Raw genomic sequence first — 13,668 nt, forward strand, 5'->3', positions numbered from 1 at the left:
GGATCAAGCCCCACCTAATCGGCTTTCAATCACACTCCGGGATATAAGTCTGCACCGGCCTCCCGAGGCCTCACACAGAGTTACTGCAGCTTCAACCAGCCTGGCTCTGTGGAAGTCTTTGTGGATTAAAGCCTGTTGTACAGTCTTTACCTCGTGTGTGTCTGATTCTAACACCGCACCACACATACTCCCTCCACCTCTGATTCCGCAATGATTCCCCTCCTAAAGTCCACAATCGGATCCTTGGTTTTGATGAAATTGAGTGCAAGGTTGCTGTTAGTACACAATTCAGCCAAGTTTTTAGTCTCGCTCTTGTATACTGCCTATCGATCCCTTTTATACAACCCACTGCCGTGGTATTGTCAGCAAATTTGCAGATGGTTTTATTGTCATATCAAGCCACAGTCATAGGTTTGTTTCTCCAGCATGTGTTTTTTCAATTAACCACGGTGTCAGCAGAATCCTGTGTTTTACCAGTCATAGGCTTGTAAGAGACCAGTAACACTGATCATTGCGAGAGATCAATAATACTGATCTAAAAGAAAAGTGAGGATTGTGAGAGATGAGTAAAACTGATATAAAAATATGAAGATGAGGAAACTAATATAGATATATGGGGAAATGAATAAAGCCAGTATGAACAGGATAAGAAATGGATATTAGAATGTAGGAAGCAGAGTCAGTCTGAGTAAGATAAGAATCTTCTAGCCTTTAGACAGAATCAGCAAGTTCACCGTATGAATAAGGATAGACAATAGATAATAGAATGTAGGAGTAGAGTTAGTCTGAATAAGATAAGGGTCTTCTAGCCCTAGATCGAATTAGCAGGTTTTGCATATGTAATTAGTAAGCCCTAGACAGTATTAGCAAGTTCTGCATATGAAGAGGTTGTAGCCCTGAGAGTTGGGAAGGTGTAAATTAGAACAAAGACAGGTTTGTGAATAAGGACAATGAGGATAATGACATGATGAGACACCGACAGGATACCCCCTGGTCCTCCAAGTTCACAGAAATAACACGTAGGCAGACAGGATTGCCTAATGCCAAACCTATCCAGGAGGCAGAAGAATGTAAGGGGGAGGGTATTCCTATACTGAAATCAACTGTATGAAAGTTGGGTGAGCCCCAGTGTATGTGTGTATTCCCAGAGTAAGGGGAAGCACCCAACTTTGCATTGTTGTATAATAAATGTTATTTGTTCTCAATTTTTGTCTCGAGCAATTTCTGTGAAGGTACTTCTGTTTCTAACAAATAGGGGTTCGTCCGGGATCCCACTCCCTCCACTGACAGAGTGCCCGACGACGGGGGTAGGTGCACCCCAGCTGATTCAGCTGTACTCACGGACGAAGGGTGACTGGTCAGTGGATTAAGCGAGTGATATCCGAGAAGAGGCATTGAGAGCAAACAATGAGAGGATGTTAAGGAAGCGCGCTAGAGCTAGCTACTGGATCCTGGTAAGAGAAATTTTACTTACCTGTTAGTATGGGAGGTGTGAGTAGTAAGGAAGAGAGTCCTAATGAAGGATGGGAGGATCAGATAACCAAGCAAAGTCCGTTAGGATTAATGTTATCTGATTGGAGTGCAGGGAGAACCCGTGGGAAAGACAAACTGAATGGGTTAAAAGTCCGATTAAAGGGAGTTCAGTATATTGGCCAAAGCTCGGATCTGAGGATGACTGGATGTGTCAAGCATTGAACATCTGGCTCTATCAAGACCAAAGAGATAATCTTGAGAGCAGGGAATATGCAGCCTGCTGGCTCAGGAGATCGTTTGATCAACTGGTTTTGAATGAAAAGGAATGCAAGGACAAGAAAGATAAGGAACCTTTTGTCCCTGAAACACAAGGATGGGATGTGTTACATTCCTTTCCTCCACCTTATGCTCCTCCTATGCCAGCTCCTAACTTTCCCCTCTCTCCTATGCTCTACCCTTCTGCACCTTCCCCTTCTCCCCCACAGCTAAAGAAAGGAGAAGAAAGTAGGGGTGGTATGATGACATGTTCACAAAGTACTCGATTACCACCTCTATTGACAAGAGAGAGGCGACTTTAATTCAGAGCAGTGTGAGACCTTCCGGGAAGAAAGGGCAGAACCCTTTGATTCATTTCCCAGAGAGCAGGAACCTAGACATAATAAGCCAGAAACTAACTGGATGAGACCTCTGCAGGAAGTTCCCGTGGGAGGGGGTCTCGGTTTTGTAAATGTGCCCCTGACCACTACAGAGGTGCGTAACTTTAAGAGAGAAATGATCTCCCTGATAGAAGATCCTCAAGGATGTGCTGAACAATTAGATCAATTTTTGGGACCAAATACATATACCTGGGATGAGTTAACATCTATCTTTAAAACACTGTTTACTTTGGATGAGCATGGAATGATTCGCCAGTCTGGGATAGGGAACACCAAGGGGGACCAGAGGCGATACCTGGAGAAGCTAAATTTCCCCTGGCGAAACCAAATTGGGATAAGAATACTAATGATGGTCGCACATTAATGGAAGAATATAGGGTTAATTTGATAAAAGGAATCAAGGAATCTGTCCCAAGGGGACAGAATTTTAAGAAAGCATTTTTAAGTTCCCCAGGGTCCTGAGGAGACCCCCTCTGCATTTCTGAATAGATTGCGTACGGCCATACAGCAATATGGAGGTCTGGACATAGAATCCCCAGCAGGTGAACAACTAGTATTAACGGGTTTCGTTACGAACTCAGCCCCAGACATTAGAAGGAAATTACAGAAGACTGAGAATTGGCATGAGCAGGGAATAACCCAGCTTCTACAGATCGCACAAAGAGCATTTGTCCAGAGGTCTGAGGATAAGCAGAAAGGAAAGGCTAAGATTTTGATGCAGGCAGTCAAGGGAGTTGTGGAGGAACAACAAGGAAAGGGTAGGGACTGTGTGCCAGCTCCTGGACATTGGGAGAAGCGCCGGGAGTGGGAGAGTAGAGAACAGAGATAATTTCATAAATCACGACTTCTCACTTCAGTCACTGACCAATATTAATTAAAATTCATGCTGAAATGTAAATGTCATAAATGATCATTTATCAATACTGTAGAATGAGCAAATTTAACTACCAGTTAATTTCATTTTATGAAATAAATTGTATTCAAACGTGATTTTGCACAGGGAGTACGTGAGAGTTGAGCAATGTTATAACATTTGCAGGGAGAAATGTTTGCGCAAATAGGGTGAGTTCTATATGTCTTATTTTTTTAAGTGTATGTAAGATAAAGAAAGGATCTGATGTGTAAAGTGGCTGGATCAGCCAGTTGAAGGGGGAGTGTGCATGTCCCTTTAAGCGCGTTGTGGCACTTGAAACTGAGGATTCAGGCTCCTGTCTTGCAGTTAGCGGTATGGAGCCCTCTCAATAGACTTAGTACATTTGTTCTACACATTCAGCAGTCAAGGTCCATGAGTTTAAAGATCGCCCACCTCTGGAGAATAAAGAAATCTCTGGGGAATCCAATAAGTTTAATGAATGATTTCCCTGGTGCATTTTCCTCCGGAGTGAAATTCATGCCTCAGCACAATTTATCTGTATTGCCGCTGTAATTTAGTTCATGATAACTTCTCCCATTCATCAGGTTTATATTTAAATCTGGACGTGCGGAAGTTACATTGTAAATAATCACGGAGGTAAACCCTGCGCGACTGGATTTAGCTTAATGGAGAAATAAACCTGCGAACAGATCTATGGTGGTGTGTGAGTACTGCAATAGGTGGAATATGATTTAAATTAGTGGCATAGTTCAGAACAATTGGGTGCATAGGCATAACAATATCATTAATAGCTCACAGATCTTATACCAGATGCTATTCAGTACGTCTCGGCTTAAGGACTGGAAAAATTGGCATGTTACAGAGAGATTGGCATGGCACCAATATTTCTTGATTCATTAATGACTCCACAAGCTCCAGGATTCATGCAGCAGAACTTTAAGTGGAATATAATAGAAACTAGCCTGTACTTAAATGATTGTGTGTGCAATCTTCATAAGAACATATTTTAAATGTTTTTTTGGTGCCGGTTTTACAGATTGCTTTAAATAAGGCCAGCTCCTGTGGGCTGTGGCGCAAGGCATTTAATGTTTAAATTACAATAGCGATGTTAAATAATCGTCAAATTCGTTGCCGTCTGCAGTGACAAAAACATGTCTTATTCCCACTCGGCTATTTTTAAAATAAATTCATTTTAGAATACAGTTGATATCACTCGCCGAATCATTATGGCTAATTGTGTACTTAAGGCAGAACTAAAGGTTGAATATGTTTCAAGTTCTCTCGCAGGGGCTCTTGTGCTGCAATGTCTGTTATGTACTCACTCTAACAAATTGCAGGTTGGTTGCCCCATACAGACAAGCAGCTTCAACTGCGTTTTAATAAGGTCTAATATATTCAAAACCCATGGAAATATGGTTTGTGTTTCTTTTTACAATTATTCTAAATATAACATTTACACTAACTCAAAGAAAAGTCAGATTGTTATGGTAAACGGTGTCTTGCCCCACAACGAGTTTGGAAACTATTGTAAAAACAGATAAGGCATTAAATTGCAGCTATTCACTTTTAATTAGCGTTTCACCAAGTAAACAGGATCGTGAACTAATAAATCCTGGGAATACATTGGCAGTTAATTAAGACAGAAGGGTTTATTAGTTCAAAACCCACCCCTGGAACATCCTATTCATTTTATTAAATCTGGTGATTGGGTATATGTAAAAGCATGGCAAGATCACCAACGAAAACCTGTCTGGGACAGCCCCTATTGTGTACTTTTGAATACAGACACTGCAGTGCGAACGAAAGAAAAGGGGTAGACTCACATACAACGAATTAAACAAGTTGCTGCTCCACGGACTAAAGACATTGATAATCTACCCTCCACCTGGCGTGCAGTCCTTCATCCTTCTGATCTGAAAGTTACACTACGCCGGGAAAAAGTGCTGTAATGTTGTTTTTACCATTTACTGTATTTACATTTGTTGGTTCCCCATTTTTGGGACGTTCCTAAATTACTCACGATGTATTAAGTCCTCCTGGAATAGTGGCAGCAGAGGTGACAATTATTTACCTTTAGAATGATATAAAGTATAGTCATAGTGGGGTATGGGTTAACATAGGATTCCAACATGGACCAGAGGAACTGAACGGCTTTAGAGGAGTAGATTTGATTTGTATTTTAGCACTCACAGGTATTAAAAAGAGGAGTTTTAAAGGGATAGCACAAAGCGGATGGTGGGACAAAGACAGACAGAATGTTAGTCAGGATTGTGCATGTAGCAGAGATAGAGTTAATACATATGCTAATGTACACAGACAGGCTTGGACTCACAGGTTCAATGATACTTATGCTAATGTTAGCAGACAAGCAGCAACTCACAGGTTAAATGATAAGAAACAACCCTCCCCAACTTGGTCTCTTGTCAAACATCCTTTGGGTCCCTCAGACATTCGGAATGTTAAGCACGACCTCGTTAAGGGGAATTCCAGTTGTAAACGATGTAAGCTGCTACAGAACACTGAAGCTGCTTGGCATTTAAATCATTTAATCAGACTCCAGGCAGCCTTGGAGATCATCACCGAACAGATAGCAATGGCCCTGAATTTAGGGAGGGGCTGAAGAACAATGACAGATACGAGCCACAGTTCAACAAAACCGCCTGCCTCTCGATTACTCGTTGGTTGCTGAAGGCAGCGTTTGTGAAAGACTGGTTAAGGACAATGCTCACAACGGTCAGGCGGTTAAAGACACTTCTTCAGGAGTTCAAAAATCTTCCCATGCCCAGGTTCAGACGTGGCAACTTTGGTCCGGTGTGGGATGGACTAGACTTTTTATTGATAACTGGAGTCTGATACCCACAGCCCTTATAGCAGCTGGACTCTCGCTATTCTGACCATTATGGTGCTCCCTTGCCTAAAGACTTGTGTGCAGTATTTAATTCATCGAACCCCTCATCAGAACACTATAACCCAAAGGATGTATGTTTCCCTAATTCTGTCTGATGATGCTGAGACTGCAGTTCGTTTACTGACTCGCTGGGAAAAAGACCAAGTTTGCAAGTAATACATTTCAGTTGAGAGATCAATGATACTGATCTAAAAGAAAAGTGAGGATTGTGAGAGATGAGTAAAACTGATATAAAAATATGAAGATGAGGAAACTAATATAGATATATGGGGAAATGAATAAAGCCAGTATGAACAGGATAAGAAATGGATATTAGAATGTAGGAAGTAGAGTTAGTCTGAATAAGATAAGGGTCTTCTAGCCTTTAGACAGAATCAGCAAGTTCACATATGAATGAAATAAGGATAGACAATAGATAATATATGTAGGAGTAGAGTTAGTCTGAATAAGATAAGGGTCTTCTAGCCCTAGATCGAATTAGCAGGTTTTGCATATATAATTAGTAAGCCCCAGACAGTATTAGCAAGTTCTACATATGAAGAAAGAGGTTGTAGCCCTGAGGGTCGGGAAGGTGTAAATTAGAACAAAGATCTTTGGCTTGGCTTCACGGACGAAGATTTATGGAGGGGGTAAATGTCCACGTCAGCTGCAGGCTCGTTTGTGGCTGACAAGTCCGATGTGGGACAGGCAGACACGGTTGCAGCGGTTGCAGGGGAAAATTGGTTGGTTGGGGTTGGGTGTTGGGTTTTTCCTCCTTTGCCTTTTGTCAGTGAGGTGGGCTCTGCGGTCCTTTTCAAAGGAGGTTGCTGCCCGCCAAACTGTGAGGCGCCAAGATGCACAGTTTGAGGCGATATCAGCCCACTGGCGGTGGTCAATGTGGCAGGCACCAAGAGATTTCTTTAGGCAGTCCTTGTACCTTTTCTTTGGTGCACCTCTGTCACGGTGGCCAGTGGAGAGCTCGCCATATAACACGATCTTGGGAAGGCGATGGTCCTCCATTCTGGAGACGTGACCCACCCAGCGCAGCTGGATCTTCAGCAGCGTGGACTCGATGCTGTCAACCTCTGCCATCTCGAGTACTTCGACATTAGGGATGAAAGCACTCCAATGAATGTTGAGGATGGAGCGGAGACAACGCTGGTGGAAGCGTTCTAGGAGCCGTAGGTGATGCCGGTAGAGGACCCATGATTCGGAGCCGAACAGGAGTGTGGGTATGACAACGGCTCTGTATACGCTTATCTTTGTGAGGTTTTTCAGTTGGTTGTTTTTCCAGACTCTTTTGTGTAGTCTTCCAAAGGCGCTATTTGCCTTGGCGAGTCTGTTGTCTATCTCGTTGTCGATCATTGCATCCGATGAAATGGTGCAGCCGAGATAGGTAAACTGGTTGACCGCTTTGAGTTTTGTGTGCCCGATGGAGATGTGGTGGGGCTGGTAGTCATGGTGGGGAGCTGGCTGATGGAGGACCTCAGTTTTCTTCAGGCTGACTTCCAGGCCAAACATTTTGGCAGTTTCCGCAAAACAGGACGTCAACCGCTGAAGAGCTGGCTCTGAATGGGCAACTAAAGCGGCATCGTCTGCAAAGAGTAGTTCACGGACAAGTTTCTCTTGTGTCTTGGTGTGAGCTTGCAGGCGCCTCAGATTGAAAAGACTGCCATCCGTGCGGTTCCGGATGTAAACAGCGTCTTCATTGTTGAGGTCTTTCATGGCTTGTTTCAGCATCATGCTGAAGAAGATTGAAAAGAGGGTTGGTGCGAGAACACAGCCTTGCTTCACGCCATTGTTAATGGAGAAGGGTTCAGAGAGCTCATTGCTGTATCTGACCTGACCTTGTTGGTTTTTGTGCAGTTGGATAACCATGTTGAGGAACTTTGGGGGGCATCTGATGCGCTCTAGTATTTGCCAAAGCCCTTTCCTGCTCACGGTGTCAAAGGCTTTGGTGAGGTCTACAAAGGTGATGTAGAGTCCTTTGTTTTGTTCTCTGCACTTTTCTTGGAGCTGTCTGAGGGCAAAGACCATGTCAGTAGTTCCTCTGTTTGCGCAAAAGCCGCACTGTGATTCTGGGAGAATATTCTCAGCGACACTAGGTATTATTCTATTTAGTAGAATCCTAGCGAAGATTTTGCCTGCAATGGAGAGCAGCGTGATTCCCCTGTAGTTTGAGCAGTCTGATTTCTTGCCTTTGTTTTTGTACAGGGTGATGATGGTGGCATCACGAAGGTCCTGAGGCAGTTTTCCTTGGTCCCAACAAAGCTTGAATAAGGACAATGAGGATAATGACATGATGAGACACCGACAGGATATCCCCTGGTCATTCAAGTTCACAGAAACAGCATGTAATCAGGCAGGATTGCCTAATGCCAAACCTATCCAGGAGGCAGAAGAATGTAAGGGGGAGGTATTCCTATACTGAAATCAACTGTATAAAAGTTGGGTGAGCCCCAGTGTATGTGTGTATTCCCAGGGTAAGGTGAAGCACCCAACTTTGCATTGTTGTATAATAAATGTTCTTTGTTCTCAATTTTTGTCTCGAGCAATTTCTGTGAAGGTACTTCTGTTTCTAACAGGCTTGAAGTGAGTAGAGCAGGGGGCTAAGAACGCAGCCCTAAGGTGCTCCAGTACTAATGGAGATGTTCTTACCAATCCTCACGGATTGTAGTTTGGATGTGAGGAAATCCTGGTTTCAATTACACACTGGGATATTGAGTCACAGCAGTTTAGAGGTTGCTAATCAGTTTTGAGGGAATGATGGAATTGTAGTTGATAAAGAGTATCCTGATATATGTATCTTTACCGTTCAATTGTACCGAGGCTTTGTGTAGAGCCAGTGAGGTGACATCTGCAATAGAGGGTCTGGTCATAGAGGTTCAGTCAGTTATGACAATCTTGTTACATCATTCATGTACCCGACACTAGACTTTTGAATCAATATTTTTTGAGCTGTGTCTTGAGAAGATTACACTGGGTGGACAGAAGAAAGGATTCAGGGATGTGCTCAGAATATTCTTGAAGATTGTAACATACCCATTGACAGATTGTGTAAAGTGTAACTTTTTTTATTATCTGGAATGAAGGAGGCTGGGGTTTACAAAATCATGGGGGGCATGGTTAATGCAGTTGTTAACACAGCACCAGTAACCTGGGTTCAAATCCTGTCTGTAAAGAATATGTTCTCCCCATATCGGTGTGGGTTTCATCCAGGTGTCCCAGTTTTCTCCCACATTTCAAAGATGTACGTGTTAGTAGGTTAATGACCACATAAGTGCTTTTGGACAGTGTGGGCTCATGGGCCAAAAGGTGCTGTTCCTGTGCTGCATCACTACATCAAATTATGGTGGATGGTCACAATAATTTCCCAGGTAGGGGAACTTAAAACTAAAGGGTGTAGGATTTAAGTGAGATATTTTTTCACAGAGGGTGGTGAGTAAATTGAATAAGCTGCCAATGAAGTGGTAGAGACAGAAACAATTAAAATATGTTTGGCCAGGTATATGCATAGGAATGGTTTAGAGATATGGTCCAAATGCTAGCAAAGTTGGGCCAGCTCCTCTTGATCATCATGGATGAGTTGGGCCAAAAGAGCTATTTCCATGCCACACCACGCTTTACAACTCTAAGAATGTTAAAAGTGGAAAAGGAGAACCTGGGCTATTATCGAGAGGCTCAAGGTCATCAAAACTACACAAAAGCTCTGCATCAGCAGGGAAAGGAATGCATGACCTCACAAGCTGCCAACATTCCTTTATGTGTCAGCCATCGCCTACACAGTCAATTGCCACATTTGGTTCATTAGCTAATTCAGGACACATAATAGTGTAGTGGAATCAAGACATCCTTGATCATTAAGGAAGGACAAATAGAGTAGATTTGTGTCACTGGGGATAGGGTAAATAAATTCCAGTGGGAGGGGTTATACTAGTAGCAGCCTCGAGTGCAGTCATTTAATAGTAAAAGAATTTGTAATGGTTTCTCAGTTTTTTTTTTGTAAGGTGTGGCTGACTCAGAAAGTAATTCACGGCAGACAAATAAACACTGACAGTCAAGACAGCCCCTGATTAAAGTGAGCAGAATAGGAGCTGCAAGCAGCTAGCAAAGAGTGCAACTGATCATTTAGGCTGCTTCGAGGTGGAGACAGAGAAAAATTGAACTTGATTAAGTTCGCTTCCAGCAATGGGACTCAACACACAGGGAATGGTTTCTCTCTTACTCCTTGTCCAAGGTAGGGATATTTAATATTGTCCAACGGTTTGAACTGTGAAAGTAATTGAAAAATAATTAATTCTGTTTTAGATATAATGGCGCACAAGACCTGCGTCTAATCAAATGTTGGCTTTTTGTTCAGTTCAAAGTTGTGATGTTTCCATGGATTTTGGTTTACTTTTGTATGAATGAATGCTCTTTAAACTTGGTTGAGAAGAATGGTTACTGTGTTTTGTGTAATCCTGCAACTTGTGTGGTTTGACTTCATTGTCTGCTCTCCAACTTCAGCGATTGATCAATAAGTGATTTTTATTCTAAAAATCCATCATTTGTTTGTGTTTCAATGCATCCGATTTCAAATTAAGGTTTGGGCACTTCAGACTGATAATTTGTCTTTGGCTCTGCCGAGGAAATACGGTGGCGACTGCTTCAGTAAGATTTAAACTTCTAAATTCGATGGTTTTATTTTGACTTTTATACTGATTTCTTTCAAGGTCCACAAATGTCCTGAAGCCGCCTCTTCTACAATTGTTTTGTGGGGTCCTCCCCCCCCCCCCCCCCACCCCCCCCCACCCCCCCCCCCCACCCCCCCCCCCCACCCCCCCCCACCCCCCACCCCCACCCCCCCCCCACCCCCCACCCCCACCCCCCCCCCCCACCCCCCACCCCCACCCCCCCCCCCCACCCCCCACCCCCCACCCCCCACCTCACCTCTCTGAAAGCTCTGCAGATAGAAAATTAATTTTATATCGTTTTAAATGCTCTGTAAACTACACCATGGTAATAAAGTCATGAACTGTGACCAAATCATGCATATTCACAGACGAACAGTTCTTTTACTTTTGTCCGCTGAACCTGAATGAATCGGAGGCATCCGGATAACAGTGAAGCGGCGGGTTTATCGCCTCGAGTCGCGTTTGTTCGGTGACTAGAGAGTTTAGTCATTTGTTGACCTTGAGGTTATGAAATTGTGTGGATTATGTTTCCAGAATCCAGAGCACCCTCTCTGCTGGAATTGAAACCCCAGGTCCGCCGTACGAGAATGTTTAAAGGCGTTAAATGAGACTTGCCCACGAGTCCGTGGTTGACGGTGGTGGGAGAAGAAGCTACGCTTCCCGGGGAAACTTACCGAGAGCGGCGGATTCCAACCCGGGTCGCTGGCGCTGTCTCAGCCTGGTATTAATTCAGATTATAGAACGTGAAGGTCAAAAAAAAACATGCACAACTTTCAATGTCAACCAAGTCGTTAGCGTGCGGTGAAGATCCTTCTCGCTCACTAACATCCGTGGGAGAAGGAAAGTTACTGCATCAACAGGGTTGAACGTTTCGTGCCTTCCCAAGTAGATCGATGGTGGGGTTATGCCATCTCCCGGAGGGAGAACAGCGTCCAGCTTTTGCAAAGTTGCCCAACAGATGGTATCTTGCCGATAAGACCCAGGTAACTCATGCAATCGGTCATAGGTGGGCTGGGACGTTCTTGCAATAGGGGAACTAAGATGGCAAAGAACTGAAGGTGCCCGGAAGGAATAAATAACTGGCCATAACCTCTTCCCCAAATTGTAGCTGGACTGAACATGATGCTGCAGGCTGGTTATGGTTTTACAACCTGAAGTTCCCACACAAGTGCATCAAACCTGGAGATAATTGAGTGCATCATTGCATCTGTTTATTAATTCGCTTTTTTTTTTTGACTTTAATTGGCTGCTACAGCATAATGCCACATGTGCATCAGATTATCTTATTTTACATTCTAATTCCTAATATTCCTTTTTATTCAACCTCTCCAAAGCCTGAATGAAATTCTGGTCGACTCTGAATTAAACTGGTGAGCTCAAAGCGAATCAATCAAACGTTACATTCTTACCTGAGACCAGGTGTTTCAGGCCTCAGGCAGCTCCAGGATGGGCTAGTTCAGACTGGCGGTTGAGATGTTTACCTTTTCCGAGCAGCCTCCAGCTGCCACCTGATGCCTGAACAAGATCTAAATTTCAATTATGATCCTTCAATTCACATATGCACCAGGGGCATGGATAAGGAGTAAAAATACAATGCAAAGATACAGAACCAGTGTTTCGGGCTTGACCCCTTCATCAAGGTATAATAGAGAAAAAAAAACAGTTCAATTAGAAAACGAACCTGCTGAGATATGGGTTGAGCATTCACTTTTCTGATTTCAGGTCGCCTTTACTTCCTGTATTTGTATTTCTTTCCTCTCCATTATTTTGACGCCCCTCCCCTTCTGAGTCTAGGCACCTTCACTCACTTCACTCACTTCACTCACTCACTTCACTCACTTCACTCACTAGGCAGTGAGATCTGGGATCTAGGTGCAATTTACTTGGGCAAAGGTGCTGGAAGCACCTTTCATGCAGGGAGATCGACCTATTAAATCGCCAACCTGACAATTTAAGGGGGATCCCGCCCCCGTGATGTCACGGTAAGTGACACGTCAGGCACTCACAGGAACAATCGGTAAGTCTCCCCTGAACTCTTCCCCACCCCCCACCGCCCCCCAGTTAGTTGCTACCGAACCAAATACAGAGTGTAAGGTTACAAAGAGATCACAAGAACTGAGCAAAGTGAACACGATTTTACAAGTGTGATATTTTCAGTGGTCAGATGGCAGTGGGTAAGAAATGGTCCCTGAATCTCTTTCTTTCTTCTTTGGCTTGGCTTCGCGGACGAAGATTTATGGAGGGGGTAAATGTCCACGTCAGCTGCAGGCTCGTTTGTGGCTGACAAGTCCCATGCAGGACAGGCAGACACGGTTGCAGCGGTTGCAGGGGAAAATTGGTTGGTTGGGGTTGGATGTTGGGTTTTTCCTCCTTTGTCTTTTGTCAGTGAGCTGGGCTCTGCGGTCTTCTTCAAAGGAGGTTGCTGCCCGCCGAACTGTGAGGCGCCAAGATGCACGGTTGGAGGCGATATCAGCCCACTGGTGGTGGTCAATGTGGCAGGCACCAAGAGATTTCTTTAGGCAGTCCTTGTACCTCTACTTTGGTGCACCTCTGTCACGGTGGCCAGTGGAGAGCTCGCCATAGAACACGATCTTGGGAAGGCGATGGTCCTCCATTCTGGAGACGTGACCCACCCAGCGCAGCTGGATCTTCAGCAGCGTGGACTCGATGGTGTCGGCCTCTGCCATCTCGAGTACTTCGATGTTAGGGATGAAGTTGCTCCAATGAATGTTGAGGATGGAGCGGAGGCAATGCTGGTGGAAGCATTCTAGGAGCCGTAGGTGATGCCGGTAGAGGACCCATGATTCGGAGCCGAACAGGAGTGTGGGTATGACAACGGCTCTGTATACGCTTATCTTTGTGAGGTTTTTCAGTTGGATGTTTATCCAGACTCTTGTGTAGTCTTCCAAAGGCGCTATTTGCCTTGGCGAGTCTGTTGTCTATCAGGTGTGTAATTTCACACACATGAATTTCTTTCTCCATAGGCGAGTGGAGAGAGTGTGGCCAAGGTGGGGAGAATTATTTTTCATCTGTTGACTGCTTTTCCAAGGCAGTGGTGTGACAGATTATAGATATGTTTTTGGGAGATAGAATTTGAAAGAAAAT

At 44.1% G+C, this 13,668-nt stretch overlaps 1 protein-coding gene and 1 long non-coding RNA gene across 9 annotated transcripts in view; one reads left to right on the plus strand and one right to left on the minus strand.

The window, feature by feature from the left end:
- LOC138757278 (uncharacterized) overlaps positions 1-12,526 on the minus strand; it is a 54,483-nt gene extending 41,957 nt beyond the window's left edge. The window contains exon 1 of one of the 2 annotated variants that reach the window (XR_011353478.1): positions 12,245-12,526. This is a non-coding gene — a long non-coding RNA (uncharacterized lncRNA). Of the gene's footprint in view, positions 1-11,237; positions 11,698-12,244 lie in introns of those variants that run through there. The other variant, XR_011353477.1, reaches the window with a different exon arrangement.
- LOC138757275 (integrin alpha-2-like) overlaps positions 9,689-13,668 on the plus strand; it is a 214,641-nt gene continuing 210,661 nt past the window's right edge. For 2 of the 7 annotated variants that reach the window (XM_069924323.1, XM_069924324.1), the window contains exon 1: positions 9,692-10,127. In XM_069924323.1, the coding sequence (XP_069780424.1) occupies positions 10,079-10,127 (49 nt within the window). In that variant the 5' untranslated portion in view covers positions 9,692-10,078. Of the gene's footprint in view, positions 10,128-12,315; positions 12,581-12,648; positions 12,738-13,668 lie in introns of those variants that run through there. The other 5 variants (XM_069924332.1, XM_069924326.1, XM_069924329.1 and 2 more) reach the window with 5 other exon arrangements.

This window comes from Narcine bancroftii, chromosome 3, assembly GCF_036971445.1.
Source record: "Narcine bancroftii isolate sNarBan1 chromosome 3, sNarBan1.hap1, whole genome shotgun sequence".
Lineage (NCBI taxonomy): Eukaryota > Metazoa > Chordata > Chondrichthyes > Torpediniformes > Narcinidae > Narcine > Narcine bancroftii.